Genomic DNA, 20839 nt, shown 5'->3' with positions numbered 1-20839 from the left:
CAGCATGCTGCCGTTTTGGTTCCAAGCCATTGTTGATTTGTAGATACCAGTTGATTTATTAAAGATGTTGTTTGAAGCTAACTGCCTCGATTCCCGTCCTGCTTCCCGCGCCTGGGTCCTAATCCATTCCCGATCACGCCACGACGACGCGGCGCGATCGTAACAGTTGAAGGCGCTACAAGAAAATGCACGGACCGCCACTGATTTACGTTTATCTCCCTGGAGGGTTGCAATTGGGCGTGCTAAAACATAAATGATGCAACTGGAGAGTTTGTAAATCGACAATGTGTTTATTATTCGCCCTAGGTCCATCCCCTTTATCACTGTCAAGTCAGTGTGCTCCTGTGCGTGTGGAATATAGGAATGGAAAAATAACTTTTTTTACGTGCCCCCCACCTGTGTGAATAAATAATAACAAATCTTAAAAAGAGAAAGAACGACTGAGCGCAGAGGGTGGCTCAGCCTGTAGGTGACCTTTATGGTGGAGCGACAAAAAAAAAGATGATCTACTGCGCGTAGCCTCAAGACAACGCATTTCTACACACACTCCGCTTGTCATTTAGAAGCCGTGGGGGGAGTTTTGTGCACATTAAAAACAAAACAAGAAAATACTGATTTGCTAATTTGAATATTCTCATTTTATCTTTATTTATTCCTACATCTTGGATCTTAAATTTAAATTCTAAAAAAAATAAATAATAATAAATTTATAAAAAAATTAAAAAACTCATTTATTATTACTTTGGGGATTTAAATAAAATTATGTGAGGGAAAGAGCAGTAAATAGTCAAAAAAAAATCAAGTTACTTTTATTTATTTATTTTCTTTTTAAAGATATAGATCAATATTAGTATCTACTCTCCTGGGTACTTGACCTTTTATCAAGGACTACAGAATAATACACAGGGATTATATAGTATATGTTGAATTGAAAGCTTTTATTGTCATTATATAAGTATAATGTGAATTAAAGCCTCACCACGAAGTGCACAATAACAAAAACAAATAATAACAAGACACAACTCGTTACATGCCTGTCTTTATTTGGTTACGTAAAAAACATGATGTTAAGGCACATTAGCCACACGCGTGGGATAGCGCCTTAGCCATTTGATGGCATTTTTGACGGAAAATGCTCCAAATATATTAGAAGAAAAAAATATCTAATTTGTGAATTTTTCCAACCTTAATGGCTCCCGACAGGCTTCCTGCCTGCCAATGTCAATCATCATTGTGGGAGTCGGACCTGCCGAGTTTGACGGTAAGCAACGCATTCCGACCGTTTTTTTGAGAGCACTCAAATTTTGTTCTTGTTTGTCATCCTCAGCCATGATTGAATTAGATGGAGATGAGGTCCGGATTTCATCCAGAGGAAGATATGCAGAAAGGGATATCGTTCAGGTAAGTCGTCCTAAAAGTAATGAAGTCCGAGCAATGACTTATTGAGCAAGAATTTCGTAGAGAGTGAACTCAACACTGTAAAAACAAGGAACGTTTCCCCCCACAGTGACCTTTCTGGTGCTGCCTTGTGGCCACGGTGGGCGAAAGCAGGGACCCTTGTTAGCTTTCCTTCTAACGAGCTGAAATGCACACATGAGGAAGCCTTCCAAGCAGGGAAGAGGACCATTTAGCTTGGAATATATATGTTGGCTTTTGCCTACGGCATCTCGTTATCGGAAAGCTAATGGGGGTCCCTGAGACGTGGCGGGGTTGGCACCTCAGGGCTTCCTCTATAAATGGCTTTCCCTTATGATTGTTGTGATTGTGAGCGACAATGCAAAAATCTATCACCTGACCTGAAACCAATTGAGAACACAAAAATGCCTCAAGAGAAAATATCTCCTTCCTAGTTCGTCCCCTTCCGAGACTACATCGACCGGACGGGGAATCACATCCTGAGCATGGCCCGTCTCGCCAAAGACGTCTTGGCCGAGATCCCGGACCAGTTCCTCTCCTACATGAGGACCCGCGGGATCAAACCGGCGCCCGCGCCACCTCCCTACACCCCTCCCGGACAGCCGCTCCAAACCCAGATATGAGCGCAGCAAGCCCGAGTTTTCAAGATCCCCAAGTTGCCGCCACGTCTGCGAGTGGCAGATCGGAAGCGGTTCGTCGGCCGCGCGCCGAACCGGGAGGAGAAAAAGCACTACCTGTTTACTTCCTAGCATTCTTCGAATCTATTGGTATATTTTCGCCTGAAAAAGCTGGAGTCGAGATGTTGAGAAGAGAAGAAGCAGCAGCAGGGTTTTTTTCCATATATAAAAAAAGGAATATCCCCAGACAACACAAAGAAATCTGAACTGAACTATGAGTTTACGTGTAAATAACCAACCTGCCGTTTACAGTAAGGATTTTTACTGTTCATATTTTTCTACCTGTGCTCTCTTTTTCCTGCCGCTTGTCAGGTAGTGCAGGTCCCGGTAGCCCTTCTGTACCGTACTCTGCTGTACCCCTGGTGTTTATCCACCTTTTTGCATGTGTGTAGCCTGGACCACGTGCATGCGTATAGCGGCCCTGCACTACCTCTTTCAACCATTCTTCTGTCTTCAGGTGAGTTGAGCGTTAGCGAGACTTTGCGTGTGATAGAGAGGGTGCCGTTGTCTCTCTGTCTGTTGGTCTTCCTTCTACAATCTCCCCTCTTGCTGCTGTGTTTCCATCCATTTGCACTGATTTGCCATTTCATTTTTGTTTTTTTTACTTTTGAAAGAGTTCTGTAGAGATATAAATCTCTAAAACATGCATGTTTCTGTAAATTACCACACTCAATTTTACTCGTAACTCATTGGTTAGTGAATTTTTGTCCGTTATTTTCTAAATGAATTGAAACTCGGGCTGCCGTGGTTCATCGACTCTTTGAAAACTCATTGTTTATCAATTTAATCAAAATATTTTTTCTTTTGATAGTCACTTAATCATTGAGAGGCCTAGAAAAATTATATAAAACATATATATATATATATATATATATACATACATATATATACACATATGTATATATACATATATATATATACACATGTATATACATATATATACACATATATATGAATACGTATATACGTATATATAAATATACATACATACATACACATATATATACATATATATATACATATATACATATATATATGTAATTTAAAAAAATGTTAATGAATATTTAAAAAGAGGGGGAAATACCGAGTAAATATTCAGATTCCTTCCCATTTTCTTTTTCATTTTTCTGTGTGCGCGCATGGTTGTTTCTTCCATGTAATTGGCTGGCAACCCATTCAGGGTGTACCCCACTTACTGTCCATCGTTGGCTGTGATAGGCTCCAGCATCCCCGCATCCCTTGTGAGGATAAGCGTCTCGAAAAATGAATGCATGAATCCATTTTTGCATACTTGTAATGCTAAATCACTACATACTTGCTTCAATGAGTCCCATAACAGTAAAAAAAACAAAAAACAACAAGAACGGAATGTATACATCAGCCGATTAAGCCTTCGATTAATTGACTATCAAATGAATCATTGATTGCAGCCCTAATGGAAACACAGTCGCTCTCGATCTCTTCTCAGCCTTGGCAGTGATGCCCACACGCTCGGGGGTTTGTATATATGTGCATTCTTGACATCACTTCTCGTGTTCAAAAATACAGCAGCTGCGCTCAAAGTTTGAGCAACAAGAGCCCAGTGGTCAAAAACGCAAAGAAAACATTTGTCGAAAATGTAATGATTTCTTTTTTTTCTTTCATGAATGTGAAATGTATGAATGCATGTGTGAGCCACGTGAAAAACGGATCACCTGAAAGTATTTTATAAAAATGAAACCTTGTGTGATGGATAGGGGTGTGACAATATGGCCAAACAGTGATATATCGCAATACTTTATTCACCAAAAGGTGTTAAAAAGAAAAGTATTCCACTAGAAAAGTGTCTTTTAACTCATTGTTGGCGCTACACGTTCTCCACTTTGACTGGATTGGGCTTTAATACCGTTAATGGCACTGAAACCAGAGCATTTACATCCAATCTTCGCAGTTTGGGGGCATTTGAAGGTCACTTCCTGTTCATTTTAGGGTCATTCAAAATCAACAGGAAGTCATCTTTATGCCCTAAGATCAACAGGAAGTGACTGAAAATGAACATGAAATCTCCCCAACATACAAAATGAACGCACTTACTGCCATTGATAGCCATAGACGTCCAATCCGATTGAAGTGAGAGGGATGGCATGGATTTGGGTATCTGCTAGTGATAAAGTCATTGATAAAAAAAACAATCTTTACGGTTTATGAATTGTACTGTATATTGTGAAATGACTTTCTTAACACATGTACCATGTCTTTTCTTTATCGCCCTATTGCGATATCATCGTCATTGTGAGCCTTTTATGGCAAATCTTATCACGTGGCAAAGGTTCATCGCACGTGGAAATCCGAAGTATCTAATATATTTTCACGGAACATTTATACACAGAAAATATGTATTGAAGTCTTTTTATCACACTACAGGGCAGGACTGACAGCATGTGTTTGGATGTATCACAGTGCGGGACTAATGTAACATCCCGAAAAAAATGCGAAACTGCCGTTAACGTTTTATTTTTGTTCCAAAATTGTAGCAAGTGCTGTGGATTTTTGACAAAAGGTGTATTTTTTGTGTGCTTTTCTAGTGTAGCAGTGCCATTTTTTTTTATTTGTGCGTGGGTGTTTGGTTACCCAAACGTGTTCAAGGCAGACCCGTTGTTAAGATGGCGGGTCAGGGAAAAAAAAGAAGCCGCCACAGGAGGGGTCAGAGTGGGCTTTATTTTTACTGTCACAGGTGGGAAAGCCAGAGAGGGGTTTACCTTCCCGCTTTTGTGCCGACACCCCGCTCGACCAAGAGGTAGTAGTTTTATTTTTTTAGCACTTGGGGTTAGAAAAGCATTTGCCAAAGCCAGAAGGAACACAAAATGATAGGTTGTTATATAAGTCTGAAAATTTAACTCCATCGGTTCAGAATTTACATGAACAAATGTACGTAAAACATTGGAGTAGTATAGAGAATTAAATAGATTTAAAAAAATAGTATTTTATTCAAAAAGTTTATTTGGCAGAAGAGTTTTAGGAAAATTCTAAAATATATGAATTGATTTGTATTTTAATGTAATGATGTGTTCCCCCAATGTGTTTTTTAAGTATACGTAAATGTAAATGCAGGCATCGAGGAGTTAAATTTCCATTCTTAACGGCCATATACGTCGGACTAATTCGCTCCAGCCAAAAGATACAAAAGTGTGACTTTAGTCTTACGATATGGTTAACTTCAGAAATATTAGTGTACTTTCACAAGAATTTAATATGATATCGTAAAATGCAAATCTTTCACTCCCTTTTGTTTTAAACCAATCTAATTTCAATGATTTCATATTTTGTGCGCATGTTGCCTTTCTTACAAGTGTTTCACTAGACGTAAGTGTTAAAACACAAGACCTTTGTTTACTCGAAAGCTATCCAAAAACTCTATGGTATGCTCGTCATATTTCCGAAGTGTGCACTATGTTTGCATGTACAATTTTACAAAGGATGCACAGGTTCCGTTTTGCTCAATACAAATTGTGTTTTGAAGTCTATATGAAAAATTATTGTACAAACATGGCCTTAAATGACTTTTCTGGAATTCGTGCAATGCCTTCTCGAGAGAAATTATTTCGTGTCTATGTACTGTTGCGTTTCAGTGAGATTTCTTGATTTTTGCAGGGTTGATGAGTTGTTGTTGTTGTTTTTTCGGGGGTAAATTGTGATTCATAATCAGAGAAAGCATGGTTAAATACTGATTGTCTTACTATTGTCTTACTACATATGATAGATGACTATTTCTGTATCGAGCTATGGATTTTTAAATAAATATTCGTATGAAAGATTGGATCGACGCCTGTTTCAAGTGTCAATTAAGGGAAATTTTCATGCCTCCTCGTGATGTAAAAAATACCAAAATACTCTGCCTTCATCCATCAGACGTTGATTGAGCTCGCGTTAACTCAGCGGGCACTTGAGTGGAGTGAGATACTGATGATTTTAAAAATGGCACACAACACAATTCAGCAATGCTAACATTTTTTATTTTTTTTATTTTAGGTGGCGCTAAAGTTGTCGGAAAAGCACCAGATGGCGAACGAGTGGAGGTAGTTGCCATGGGCAGTCTAAGAAAAAGGTGGCAAAAGCAATCACATTCGCTTCTTAAAATTTGAACATTTAAAGGGTTGGCGACACACACAAAAACATGTATTTACACCAACCTGAAGTTGCTATAAATAGCTTTATATTTGCCAGCATCCCTTTAGGATGTGGGAGGATTGACAAAGGAATGCGTGGGAGGGAAAGGTGCTAATATTGCTGTCAATCAAACATCTGATGTATTCCGAGGAGCGGTGTGTACGAAAACCACTGGAGAATACGGCTAACAAGCCACAGATTTGAATATTTCATTCGTTACTCTGGGCTGGTGTGATTAGACAGTGATTAGAGTAGACAAAAAGGTCATGATGTATATATTTTATATTTGGGGGGGGGGGGGAGCACTATCTCTTGATTGAGTCTAATGAACACAGCGCTATGTCTGTCAAACAGGGGCGCAATTATGTCGGCTTGTCACTTCCTGACGGGGTTTGTCGCCTGGCAACTGGGCGTTCAGACGCTGCTAAAGTTGGGGGCTTCTTTGAATTATTGCTAAGGAGTCAGGAACAAGTCAAAAATGACAAAAGGTGGATTTTCACATTTCAAGAATCTAAACTCGACTGTGGTTTTATTATTTTTATTTTCCCAATTGGCTGTAGGCTGCTTTTATAATTACTCCATTAAAATAACAACAAGTAGCAATTCCGTCCACTGGACTCCTACAGTTCTTTTATCAACAAGCAGTTTGCTCATGTGTACATATTGGGAAGTTTTTTTATTTTCCTGCTTTCATCCATTTCTTCTCCCTTTATGCATAACGATGATTCTCAATTTGGTATTGAAAGGAGCTAAATGTCTCTTAAATTGGTTACAATGGCAATGGCACATTTTTTTATGTATTCTAAATATTTTTTAAAAAATAATGCTTTTTCCCCCCTAATGCTTTTCAAACAAAGTTGATTTTCACTTCAATTTCCTTCAACCTTTTCATCTACAGTGGCACGGAAGTACTAAGAATGACTAACTTTGCATGAAACACAGTACCAATTGTCGTGGTAATATTAATTGTTCATTTATTTTGGTTTGAATTGCGCATTTATAAAGGTTCACAACGTTTTCACCCTCTGTAGCTCAAAATCTGCATATTTTACTGCTGACTGCGGATGGATTTCATTGCAGCCAAGGTCCCTCCCATTCGAAGGTCATTTTGACCTACTTTCCAATTTTTGTACAACACCATCTCTTAGTGGCTCATTCTAGTACTTCAGTTCTAGCGGGTGTCGGTTCTGGAGTCACAGATCTGCCAGCAGACCAGGAGCCGATCTTTCTGCTGCCGGCCTTCAAGACTCTTCTTGTGCCTGGAGCCGTTCGCTTGTTGGCGCCGGACGGATGTCTTGGGGTGCAAACAAGCGTCCCCTCCATTTTTGGCAGTTTTGCATTGAAAGCCTGACCCTGTGAGGGCGCCACCTAGTGTCAACATAGACCGTTTTTGATAGACGTCCAATTACGTTGCTCTCCAAATCTCAATTCCTCAATTGGGTTTGTCACTCATTGATGTCCAATTCATTTGAACTGGGACGGAGGGAAACAAATGAAGGCTCGCTGCTAACCTAACCCTCCCCTTGAAACGGATCGGAAGTCTATCTCCGTCAGCGAGTTAAACAAGTTCACGTCTCACCTTCGTACTGCGTTTGCGTTTGGCATTGCGGGGGCTGCTGGTTCCCACCGGTGAGGACGAAGGACGACATGCGGCAGCGTTGAGGGGGAGCTGGACCGGGAAAGGGAGGGATGGCATTTGGGGCAGAAGAGGTTTCATGAGCCCTCTGAATGGAGTCATGGAGCAAGAAAAAGTCAAGTCAAAACACAAATATCTTTTTTGTCTTCATTTCATGTGGGCAACTCACCTCCACTAGCATTTGCTTTTTGGACAGCGAGTTTCAGCCGCTGTGAAAAAGACAAATGTCAACAATCGTGAAAATGGGAGTATTAGGACCAAAGAAAGGAAAAGAAAAAAGGACGACAAATCTGAAATCAGGTTATTACGTAATTTCAGTCACAATATGACAAGTCACATGTAGTATTACTATGAGAAAAACGTATCTCATATATGTAACATTTTGAGAATAGTCATATGTTGAATATTACGAGATTAAAGTTGTGATTTTAGAATAAAGACATGATAAAATAATTACTAGTTGATAGGAATGACTGAACTGACTTCTTAACTTCCGTTTCAATCCGATTTTTCTCAATATACGTTTTGTCTATCGATCCGATGCCCATATTTTTAGACCAGTAAAAAGAATGCAAAATATAATGTAACTAGTAAATGACTAATAACTACTTGTACTAAAGTAAAGAAATGTTTTGTTTGCGATATTAACTGATTAATTGATAGGAATGACTGAACTGACTTCTTAACTTCCGTTTCAATCCGATTTTTCTCAATATACGTTTTGTCGATACCGATCCGATGCCCATATTTTTAGACCAGTAAAAAGAATGCAAAATATAATGTAACTAGTACATGACTAATAACTACTTGTACTAAAGTAAAGAAATGTTTTGTTTGCGATATTAACTGATGATCTGTTAATGTCATTAGTTTCGAAATAAATGTTGCACACGTTTGCGAGTGGTTTGATTGAAGCACCCTTGTAGTTTGTCCTTGTTTGGCCTTAATAAAACAACTAAAACATTTTGACTTGAATGCTTTCTCTGGCTCGCGTATCTTACTTGATGAGGGACAAATTGGGCTGGCACCGGTTTATATCCAGGCTGCAAAGGAACACTGTTTTTTTTCCCTCTTAGAAAAAGCCCAACATTAAACCGAGGCTATGTTGAGAATTGAAAATTGTGTGTGAAACCGTGTACACCTTATCCAGTGTGAGCCCTTGATTGGCCTCGGGTCGAATGGTCCAGTAGAAACCATTCCTGTTGGGCAACATCTTTCGCAGGAACATTTTGTGCCGGGAGAGTGACACGGACGTATTTCTGCCACGAACAAAAAAATATCAGTGAGGATTATTATTCATCGTAATGGAATGTAAAGAGGTGGTAATCACCTTCCATCTGCGCTTATTTCCTTCCCTGAAGAAGTCAAAGTGGTTCTGGAGCCACTCGTAGATCTCCTTTAGTGTCATTAGGCCATCCTTAGTACTTTTGATGGCAAACTGAACCATGGAAATATAGGGGAAGGGCGGCCTTGTAGGTGTGGCGTCTTTTGGGCAAGCGTCACCAGTTCAGGGTCTGAAGACGACAGCGACAAAGCATTTATGGTTGCTCAAAGTCACAAATTGATAACTAGTAAAGCATTGACTACAACTTGATGCTAGATGTCCAAATATTTGGCTTTTTTCATCCTTCTGATAGTTAAATTAGATTCAAGAAATTGCCTCAGTTGTCAATTCTTCTTCCAACAGTCTGATTTCCCTCAACGGTTTCATCAAGAGCAATTCCCGGTGGCTAAGCGTCGTTGCTTTTCAACCACTGTACTGTCTTCAAAGGAGCTATCATTCTCCACCATTTTGACTGAAAAATGTACATAAACAAAATACACATTGCTGATTTGCTGTCCTCATGGAATATTTCCAAAAATAAGACAAATTCTAACATTGTTTGTTTCATGCCGCCGGTTGAGAAGCTGGCTGTTCCACCGTGGAAGACAACGTCCTTGGTGGTCTCGGGCGTGGTGCCCAATTTCAAGCCACCGCTCCATCCCACGAGGATGAACCTTTTGGGGACGGGGGCGCCGGGCTCCTTGCTCTTGGCGGCGAGCGAGCACCTGGATGAAGCTCCGTAGCTCGGCCATCTTGGGAATGACAACCACCTGGGTGTCAGGTCTGAAAAGAGGTAAAAAAGAATAGGGGGGCCTCCTCGACGGAAAGATAGGTGGCGGGGTCGTGGGAATGTTACCCAAAAGAATGGGAGAAAAGAAATGAGGAGGTTAAACAGAAATCAAGTTTTCAAAAATGCTGCCTGCTGGGTTTGTGGAGAATTGCGGCATATATTGCATGATTGCCCAAACAAGAAGGCCTCTAAAACGAGGCCCAATCGGCATGAGTAGCCGGCATGACTGCTCAAGATGAATTGAATGAAGACTTTCAACATGAAGATGTTGAGCTAAATTTAGCGGAAATACTGGCATTTGATATGGTTAAACCTGACATCACATTGTTCGTGAATGGAATTTGATTAGATTTTTTGTGTGACACCGAAGCTTGTAAAACTGCAATTAAAATGGATATTCCAGGTGCTAGGCGTACAAAGCGGAGGGTCTTTGTGACAACGACGAGTGGTCAGGTTACCGCCGTTTGGAAACAGTTCCGGTTTGGATAAGAGATCCGAAAGGAGAGACGTGTAAAATTTCTGTGTTAGTAGTACCTTGCAGCTTGGCCTGGTTTTGGTCCCCTCCGCTGGCGGGAAGATGGTGTTTAAAAGACGCAAAGAGATTCAAAACGGCCAATTAAATGTTTTGCAGGGTTGCCAACCTGCGTTCTTTTATTATACTCTAGACCAGGGGTGGCCAACTCCGGTCCTCGAGAGCCGCTATCCTGTGTGTTTTCCATATCTCCCTCTTCTAGCACACCTGAATCAAATGACCAACTCGTCAGCAAGCCATCCAGAAGATTGATACCGATCCTGATTATTTGATTCAGGTGTGTTGGTGGAGGGAGACATGGAAAACAGACCGGATAGCGGCTCTCGAGGACCGGAGTTGGCCACCCCTGCTCTAGACTTACCAAATAATACACTGACTGCGGTGGGGAGCGTCCTGTTAGCTGTGGCTGCTGATTTGATTGAGACGCTTGAGGGTATTGAAAGTATGGACTCCCTACATGTGAAAATGTGATGCAAAATGACTGAGGGGCCTGATAAGGCCTATGAGGAAAAATTAGCTCAGGCCACTCCGGCCGACGGTAGACTACCTATATGCAGACGGTATTTCTACAGTTGGGGGGGGGGGTACTTGCCTGCGAGGTTGAAACCACTTTGTACTATACAAGGCATATGATCAGAGGAGGGAAGTGCTACGTGACTTTGTACATGCGGCCCGCGGGGCGACCGATTGGACGGAGTTAGAAGCAGGGCTTGATTATATGCAGTCATTCAGCGTGCACCTTGTGTGCCCGAACCGCGCACGCTACACGCTACTAAAAAAAATTGGATCCTTTCTATGAAGACATTACATCAATTGGCCCTTGGGGTTGCTGAAGCAAACTTGTGTGACAGTAGCAAGAAAAGGCATAGTTATAAGTTAGACAGTACAGTCGCAAAGGCCGCAGAACAACAAAGCAAAAGCAAAAGCACAACAGTGGTCCCCAAACTATTCCGGGCCGCAGTGGATGCGGCTTTTCGTTCCAACCTGTAAGAAGAAACCTTTCCACCAGTACGGGCAAACATTGCCCGAAAATGGGGTAAAATCCAGCCAAAAACAGCATTTATTGATTAAATACAAATACTGGAGCTTTTTAGACATCAGAACCGGGCCCAGAGTATCATTTCCCTGGTAAAAAGACAGCGATGAACGTCGATACGTCCATACGTGAAATGACAAAAAATGCACTAAAATTAGGTAAAATCCACTTCCTAGCAACATTTATTGATTGAATACAAATACTGGAGCTTTTGAAACATTACAACCAGGCCAGGGGGGTGATTTCCCCGGGAAAAGACAGCGATGGACGTCAATGGCGAAACGGCAAACATTAAACTGGGGTAAAGTCCACATCCTAGCAGCATTTAGTGATTAAATACAAACACTGGAGCTTTTCAGATATCAGAACCGGGCCCACAATTGAAATATTATTTAGGAATATAGCCATATTATACTCACCAAAAATTCTTTTTAACTGTACACAATATCCATCCTCCTTTCTTTCTTCCTTCTTTCCTATCGCCATCGAAGCTAATGATGAAAGTCGAGCCTGTCCCGTCATATGTCTGGCATAGTCCGTTTTGAAAATGGCTTTAAATCAGGGGTCTCGAACTCAATTTACCTGGGGGCCGCTAGAGGCCGAGTCTGGGTGAGACTGGGCCGCATCAGGATTTCCACAAGAAAAGCACTGATAAAACATTCCAACGTTATCAAATATCTTTATTTTTTAACAAAAAATTATGAATTAAATAAATTAACTTAAAGATGAATAAAAAATAAATCAATCAGTAATACAAAACCAAATAATACTAATGAGCATACAGTAGATATACACTGGCTGGCTAAGTAGAGAAAATGAATTATTTTTATTCCGTTTCAAATGTCTGTATTAACAGCTCTTTAACCTTTAACTTTCTGAACTTGAATGGAACATTGAACATGAAATATTCTGAACACGGCTTCTCTTGCCTACTCCTTGCTGCTAGAGACCTGGCAGCGCTTCTTCTCACATAGTCACATTTGGCTTGAGGGAGGAAGCAGTGGAGACCCTCAGTAGAGCTTGAAGATGCTCATCAGTAAGTCTGGACCTGTACTTGGACTTATTGAAGTTCAAGGTGGAGAAGAGCTTCTCACACAAGTATGTGCTCCCAAAAAGGCACATGGTCCACTTGAACCTTTGGGAAAGTTCAGGGAAGCTGGGGGTCAACTCTCTCAAAAATTGCCCAAGCTTGTCTGCTTCTCCACTCACCTCCCTGAACTTGGCTTTGAGTGCAGAGTTGCACTGCAGGTCAATGAGCTCCATTTGAAACTCAGGAGGGGCATCTTGCACATCAAAGGAGAAGGGGTCCGCAAAAATTTGAAATGTGGCTTTGTGTGTCTTGAAGTCTGCAAATCTGTGATCAAATTCCTCCTGTAGCTTCGAAATGGCCTCAACATACTTCTCACCACTGAATGGTGTGCCTGCATCCACGAGAGCCTTGCATGCTGGGAAATGGCAAAGGTTTGTCTGAGAGAGCTGGGCTTTCCATAACACAAGTTTAGTGCAGAATGCTCTCACGTTGTCATAAGCAGCACTGACAAGTTGCCCCTGGCCTTGTAGCTTCTTGTTCAGTACATTAAGCTCATGTGTGATATCAACAAGAAAAGCCAAGTCCATGAGCCATTTGGGATCACTTAGCACAGGATCAATCAACTCACAAACGGCGTAGCCAGCTTTGACTGCTGCATTACTGTCTTTGGTAGCCTTCTTGAAGAAATCCTGTTGCCTCAGAAGACGTGTTTTAAGACTGGCAACCTGGTTGGCTCTCTCATCTTCCTGGTATTTTTCGTACTCCTCAGCATGTCTCGTAGTACAATTACGTTTCAAATTGTATTCCTTGTGCACCGCAACTTTTTCAGTGTAAATGGGACACGTCGGGGTGCCCCTGTGTTCAACAAAGAAATATTGCACTCCCCACTTTTCTTGAAACTGTCTGTGCTCATCACCGACCTTTCTCTTCACGGCAGGCTTTGAAAGAGACATCTCTGGGGCTCTGTAATATGTTTTTCCACTTGGAATGAGTCTCGGGTTGATCTTTCACATTCAGTCGCGCGGGTTTGTGGCGCATGTGCACTTTCGCTCTCCGTTTCAATCGCGGAGATGGCTACAGACACTGACACAGGCTGGATCACGGATCATAGCGCCTCATTCAGTTCTATGCTGAGAGCAGCGGAGGAGTGTGCGCGCCGAGCGGAGTGATCGGCCTCACGGCTTCTCCTCCGCCCAGCTGATTGGAGGAATGAATGAGTGAGTGAGCGAGGCACTGGACAGCCCGGCCGATGTCCCGCCCTCCAGAGCCGTATACCTCACCGTGATTGGTTCATTCAGCTCCGAACCAAAGTTCCCTCTAATTTTTTGTTGGTCTGAGCAGAAAGACAACCTCCCCGAGCGCACTGAGTACCAGTGTGAGCGACATCATCGGTACTCGGATGATTCGCCTAAAGACGTTTCGCCAACGGACGTTTGACAGACGGGCAGGTCGCCGAATGGACCTTCCACCGAACGTTCATTCGGCCGAACGGAGGTTTCGCCGAAACGGGATTCGAACGATCGCCCCGCCGGATCGTGTGTGTACAAGTTTTTCAACCTCGGCCCGCGGGCCATATACGGCCCGTTAGGATTTTTAATCCGGCCTGCCGCCGGTGTTGTCCAAATTATAGTAAAAATCAATGTTCGTCTACCATCAATGGCAGCCCGGGAATAAGCACTCTTGGGCGGGCATGGCAGTCCGGGAATAAGCACTCTTGGGCAGGCAGATGTAGCAGAACCGAGCCGTAAAATGACAGCAATCGGGTCAAATCCATCCTAAAACAGCATTTAATGATTAAATACAAATACTGGATGATATCGCGATGGAGGCAAAAAAACGTCTATAGACGTCCATTCGCCAAACGGCTCAAAATGCTCTCAAATTCGGTCAAATCCAGCTGAAAACAGCGTTTAATGATTAAATACAAATACTAGTATTTGTATTTAATCATTAAACTAACAAATACTAGTACGACCTGTCCGTCTGTCAAACGTCCGTCGGCGAAACGTCTTTAGGCGAATCATCTGGTCACGACATCATCATTGCTTGCTATGGGCACACCAGTATCACACCTGCCACAAGCAGGTGCATGTCAATGTTCCCTCTAATTTTTCATGTAAAACATGCTGTAAAACACGAAAAACATGAGTGGACAGAGCTACTGCCACTGGCTGCCACTTAAACGGCGCCATCATGGGGAAAGGGGTAAAAAAAAAAAAAAAAAAATTTAAACAAAAAAAACATCGATTTTTTTTTTTTACTGTGCGCCATATGATTGTTACTGCGCAGAGAAGACGAGAGTAGTGCGCAATTGCGTACGCCCGCAGCTTAGAGGGAACATTGCTCCGAACACAAGTGTCATTCATATCAATTTTGCGGGCCCACGAACATTAATCTTTCATATTAAGACGGGGGCCGCAAATTATCGTCCCGAGGGCCGCAGTTGGCCCGCGGGCCGCAAGTTTGAGACCCCTGATCTAGATGTTTGATGATTTCAACAGTTTAAATGCCTGCTCAGCGTCGAGGTGCCAATCTTTTTGCTCTCATATGAGACCAAAGCGGCACATTGACTACATTCAGCGAAGCCAACGCAAGTTTCCCTAGCATATTCAATAATCAATTTGAATTCACTCTTACCGGGGCGTGTTTCTGTCTTTAGTTTATCCTTAACTTCTTGCGGGGTTCACGTGAATGCGCAGAGCATGCTCTGGCTCTGCAGCTCTGCCTCCAATTGCAATTACATTACAGCGCCTTCTGTTTTATCAAAATTTTCAAAATATATATTTCATAAGTATTCCTTAGTTTAGTATCCAAACATCGTTTTAGTATACATTTATATAAACATTTATTTATTAAAAAAACAAGTCAGCAAGAGAGACCACACATGGTTTTAGAATTTAAAAAAAATTCAGTGAGAGAGAAGTCCGGCCCGACCCGACAACGAACCCGAAGTAATGATTGACATTTTAGGTCCGACCCGACCTGAAATTCGGGTCAGGTCGGGTCGGGTTTGAGTTAAAGATCTTGCCTCTAATACACATACAGACGCTCCCCTACTTACGAACATTCGAGTTACGAACAACGGTACATACGAACATGTCTGCAAATTGCGTTTATGTCGAAAAATGTTCGTAAGTTTGATTTTGTACTGCGTTCCTTTTTCCGAGTAGTGCTTCTTTCCGCCGCTAATACCGACGCCTGGCGCTGTGAGAGCTCAGCTCACCCAGCATCTACCTTCCTCTGCCCAGTTCGTTGCAGTGCGGAAGTGCGTGAACGTACCTCCAGTGCGCAAGGAACCTTTTTCATTTTTATCATTAAATATCTCGTGCATCCATTATTCAATATGGTTGGTGAAAAGCGAAAGGCTTCTAGTGAGGGAGGTGCAAGGAAGAGGCAAGCCATTTCATTTTAAATGAGTGGCAATAATAATGAAGCTTGATGCACGTGAGAAAGTGGTGAGCGTTGCACGGGAATACAACTTGAATCGTTTGACCGTCATTACCATTTATAAACATAAAGATCGAGCAGCAGGACCCAAATATTGAACGTTGCACAAAGTTTGCAAATCAATTGAATGATTCCATACAGTGCTACCGCATCATTTATGATGAAAAAAAGAAAACGGCAATCGTCATTAGATAGCTTCTTTCGGCCAGTTTCTAGTAAATCTCTCTCTCTCTCTAATGTATGTATACCAGTGGCGGGCGGTGCATTTTCTGGTAGCGCCTTCAACGTATCAATCCAACCCTCAAAAACTATTTTATGGCTATAAAACCTCTACTGCAGCTACAGCTGCGACACATAAAAAATAATCAATAAATTAATGCACAAAAATGGGGTAAAATCCACTTCCTAGCAGCATTTCATGATTAAATACAAATACTGGAGCTTTTCACACATTAAAACCAGGCTCGGGGGTGATTTTCCCGGGAAAAGACAGCGATGAACGTCAATGGCGTACGGGCAAACATTGGCCGAAAATGGGGTAAAATCCAGCCGAAAACAGCATTTATTGATTAAATACAAATACTGGAGCTTTTTAGACATCAGAACCGGGCCCAGAGTATCATTTCCCCGGTAAAAAGACAGCGATGAACGTCGATACGTCCATACGTGAAATGACAAAAAATGCACTAAAATCAGGTAAAATCCACTTCCTAGCATCATTTATTGATTGAATACAAATACTGGAGCTTTTGAGACATTCCAACCAGGCCAGGGCCATTTTTAGCGGGAAAAGACAGCGATGGAAACCATTGATGAAACGCCAAAAATTAAACTGGGGTAAAATCGACTTCCTAGCAGCATTTTGTGATTAAATACAAACACTGGAGCTTAAATACAAACACTGGAGCTTTTCAGATATCAGAACTTGGCCCACAGTTGAAATATTATTTAGGAATACAGCCATATTTTACTCACCGAAAATCCTTTTTACACAATATCCATCCTCTTTTCTTTCTTCCTTCTTTTCTATCGCCATCAAAGCTAATGATGAAAATCGAGCCTGTCCTGTCATATTTCCGGCATAGTCCGTTTTGAAAATAGCATTAAATCAACACAACAATATACTATTTGCTTGTGGAGCTAAGTTAGCGCGCTGAAAGTGCCCCACACACCATTTTGCCGGCTGTAACAGGCTTGCTAGCTTCGGAGTTGACCGCCCTATCTTAATGATGTCCATTTTTTTCTGGAAAAGTCCGTCTGGAAAATAGCTTTGTGAGCCAACAGAATCCATTTGTTTTTGCTTCTGTCGGCCATAGTGGGTGGAGTTTGCGATCTCGGCTGCCTCGGGTACTGCTTTGGCCCGCCTACTAGCCAATCATAGTTTGTGAAAGCAATGACATGTCCCAGCCAGCAAAATGCTAACGCCTTTGAAAAATCATTGTGGGGTTGCCAACTCGAAATCTGATTGGTTAAAAGCAACAGTCTAGTTTAATGCAGCAGAGCCCGCAAGAACTGATTGTGAAGGCTTTGAGGCAGATCTGATCTGGCAACAAATAATGGCTGAAATGTGATTGGTTAAATGCTTCAATATGAAAACAGACATCTGGAAGCAGTGCAACCAGGGGGAAAAGCAATGAAAGGAAGCTAACAGACCATTTGGAATAATAAGTATTGATGGACAAAATATAATATGATTCAGATATTTCTTAGTCCAGCAGAGAAGGCCTTGAAGGCCCTGACGGCCCGCCACTGATGTATACAGTACTGTATGTATTCTCTCCATTTTATTACATGTTTTTTTCAGTACAAACCAATGCGTGTTACTCATACAAGCCTTAAACATACAAATGCACTTATATAAACCTTCAATATACTTATTTAGGCCTTAAACATAAATTATAATACAAAATATAGCACTGAGTAACTTACAAACAAATTCAACTTATGAACAATCGCTCGGAACCTAACTCGTTCGTAAGTAGGGGAGCGTCTGTACATCCAATCCAGACTAGTTGCACATCCCCAACATGTGATCGTTAATAAATTAAACACTTTAGCATGTCACATTTACAAATGCCTCCCAGTGAGGTATCATGTTTGAAATGTCGTTCGTTAGCCGTGAGTATTGCCTTTTTAGAGAAGACTACCATTAGTCCATAATAAACTAAATTCCCATCCGATTTCCAACAACATCACAGAATTTCACGAGACTCCATAATCCCTCAAAAAGCACAACTTTATCCGATAGCAAAAATCATTTTTTTCTGCACACACAAGTTTGCTTCAGCAACCTCTGGAGCCAATTGATGTAATGTCTTCACGGAAGGTATCCGCCAATGTTTTTTTTGGAGAATTGTTTAAAGACTGCTTTCTACTTCCTGACTCCCACATATTTCACTCCACCAGACAATCTCTACCACATTCGCGAGACGTCTTCCCCAATCAGACAATCAACCAACTGAATTAACATCCAGACACCTTAAAAAATTCACCATCTGACGTAATGCCATCATGTAAATAATAATCACATCTAAAAAGAGTTTCCGCAATTACCGTAATTACTCGAATATAACGCGCACTCGAAAATAACACGCAGGTCATTTTGGGCCAAAAAAATCTGGAAAAACGCAGTACTCGAATATAGTGCGCACCTAAAATTTCCCGCTGACGAAAATCAGAAATCTTACCTTTTTTTCTTTGTTTCACGATTGTTTTGTTCAAACAAATTTATTCATTAGAATCCTTCAAATGAAGAGTTCCTCTCTCTCTTTGTCTGTCCTCTCATACATCTCTTCGTTGAGAATCCTATCAACGTACACGCTTCCTTCATCCACTTCCTCTTCCTCCCACAACACATCATCCGATTGGCTTTACGAGATGACGTAAAATCCATGCGTCAAAGTGAGTTTGACAATGCTTTTTTCGATCGAAAATTTGTAATTTATTTTAGTTATTGATTATAACACTGAACAGAGAGAGGGTGAACTGAGACGAGTAGGAGGCTAGAGGGGGGGAGTGGTGGTCTCGGCTTTCCGATTTTCGATCGAAATTACGAGATGACGTAAAATCCGTGCGCCGTCTTTACGAGATGACGTAAAATCCGTGCGTCAAAGTGAGTTTGACAATGCTTTTTTCGATCGAAAATTTGTAATTTATTTTAGTTATTGATTATAACACTGAACTGAGAGAGGGTGAACTGAGACGAGTAGGAGGCTAGAGGGGGGGGGAGTGGTGGTCTCGGCTTTCCGATTTTCGATCGAAATTACGAGATGACGTAAAATCCGTGCGCCGTCTTTACGAGATGACGTAAAATCCGTGCGTCAAAGTGAGTTTGACAATGCTTTTTTCGATCGAAAATTTGTAATTTATTTTAGTTATTGATTATAACACTGAACTGAGAGAGGGTGAACTGAGACGAGTACGAGGCTAGAGGGGGGCAGTGGTGGTCTCGGCTTTCCGATTTTCGATCGGGTTTACGAGATGACGTAAAATCCATGCGTCGGCTTTAGGAGATGACGTAAAATCCATGCGTCGGCTTTAGGAGATGACGTAAAATCCGTGCGTCAGCTGTACGAGATGACGTAAAATCCGTGCGTCAAAGTGAGTTTGACAATGCTTTTTTCGATCGAAAATTTGTAATTTATTTTAGTTCTTGATTATAACACGCACCCCCAACTATTGGAATTAATTATATAGCAAAAACCTGCGTGTTATATTCGAGTAATTACGGTAGCTAAATTTGTAAAAATTATGACAATGCTTTTCTGTCATACCTTTCACTCCTTTGTCTAGTAATTTTCTTATACTTTTACTGAAGCATGATAAAACAGAAACAACAACAATAATGATAGTGGGAACAGACTCCCGGCCCCATTTGATAGCACAGCTGTGAGAACACTGGGAGACATAAAAAGGAGAAGAAAATAAAATAAAAAACATGATGACACAGGACTGTAACATACAAATTGAGTGCACTTATAACCAATTATCACTACCTTTTTCTATTTTATTTCCCTATCTCTTTTGCGTTGAATTTACTTTTTCCTGCAGGTATACCTTTCTTTCCCTAATGTTATTAAGCTGGCCAGCCATGTCATATTTAGTCTATCTATAAATTTAGGTGTTTATTTCTCGAAGCGCTTTGATTTTCAACAAATTTCCAATCCTTATACACCAGACGCTGTTTTGGATTGTCATCAATAGCAGCCTCTCTGTTTGATCTCCCCATTTTGAAACAGGTGTGTAATCAGGGCAGTAATTTCCCCATTATTTTTAATTTTTCTTTCCCCCTTCATTTGTTTTTCCCTAAGTTCACACCACACACGCAACACAATCATACACTCGGAGTTTAAGTACCGACCAGCTTAGGTACAGGACACCGAAGCCCTTCGGTTTTATAGACTAATACTCTGACTAGTATTTACAGGGTTTTACCATCGCTGTCCCCCGGACGCGATCCCCTCCATTCGGACCCCCTTCACGAATTCACGAATTTCATATGAATGATTCCCTCACATTTGGAAACCCTCACAAATGGACACATTCATATGGACTCACCAGAGATGTCTTCAACTCTTTTTAGTTAAGTCGTCAACCTTGAGAATCCAGGTTCTTAGCCGAGACCCAGCCCATCAAAAGGGTCTTAAATGCCGTGGCCACGGTCCTTCCCAGATGTCAACTAAGAGCCTGGATTCCTTTGGTATATTGACTCCCAGGCTTGATGGACCAATATGATAGGTTCACCAATAGGCATTCCCAAATGCACGCACAAATAAAGAGAAAAGACAATCTCCTGGATTTTTTTT

The 20839-nt window shown here is 41.4% G+C and overlaps 2 protein-coding genes across 8 annotated transcripts in view; one reads left to right on the top strand and one right to left on the bottom strand.

The window, feature by feature from the left end:
• LOC144069244 (copine-8) overlaps positions 1–6496 on the top strand; it is a 44124-nt gene extending 37628 nt beyond the window's left edge. For 2 of the 5 annotated variants that reach the window (XM_077594463.1, XM_077594465.1), the window contains exons 18-20: positions 1204–1261; positions 1328–1401; positions 2406–5895. In XM_077594463.1, the coding sequence (XP_077450589.1) occupies positions 1204–1261; positions 1328–1401; positions 2406–2717 (444 nt within the window). In that variant the 3' untranslated portion in view covers positions 2718–5895. Of the gene's footprint in view, positions 1–1203; positions 1262–1327; positions 1402–1850; positions 5896–6101 lie in introns of those variants that run through there. The other 3 variants (XM_077594464.1, XM_077594466.1, XM_077594468.1) reach the window with 3 other exon arrangements.
• A 726-nt stretch (positions 6497–7222) lies between these two features.
• Positions 7223–10586, bottom strand: LOC144069067 (uncharacterized). 3 transcript variants are annotated; one of them, XM_077594136.1, is made up of 7 exons: positions 9754–10586; positions 9536–9671; positions 9206–9389; positions 9017–9134; positions 8045–8084; positions 7819–7963; positions 7223–7607 (listed from the first exon to the last, which is right to left on the bottom strand). In XM_077594136.1, exons 5-7 carry the CDS (start codon positions 8054–8056, stop codon positions 7411–7413), a joined length of 354 nt encoding a protein of 117 aa, XP_077450262.1. In that variant the 5' UTR covers positions 8057–8084; positions 9017–9134; positions 9206–9389; positions 9536–9671; positions 9754–10586; the 3' UTR covers positions 7223–7410. The 3 variants fall into 3 exon arrangements, with proteins under 3 accessions (XP_077450262.1, XP_077450264.1, XP_077450263.1); XM_077594138.1 differs by having other exon boundaries at positions 7223–7592; XM_077594137.1 differs by lacking the exons at positions 9017–9134; positions 9206–9389; positions 9536–9671; positions 9754–10586 and having other exon boundaries at positions 8045–8316.
• Positions 10587–20839: the final 10253 nt, after the last annotated feature.

The sequence above is a fragment of the Stigmatopora argus genome, chromosome 23 (genome assembly GCF_051989625.1).
Source record: "Stigmatopora argus isolate UIUO_Sarg chromosome 23, RoL_Sarg_1.0, whole genome shotgun sequence".
In the NCBI taxonomy this organism is placed as follows: domain Eukaryota; kingdom Metazoa; phylum Chordata; class Actinopteri; order Syngnathiformes; family Syngnathidae; genus Stigmatopora; species Stigmatopora argus.
Note: the sequence above shows the minus strand (reverse complement) of the source record. Positions and strands in the feature narration are given on the sequence as shown.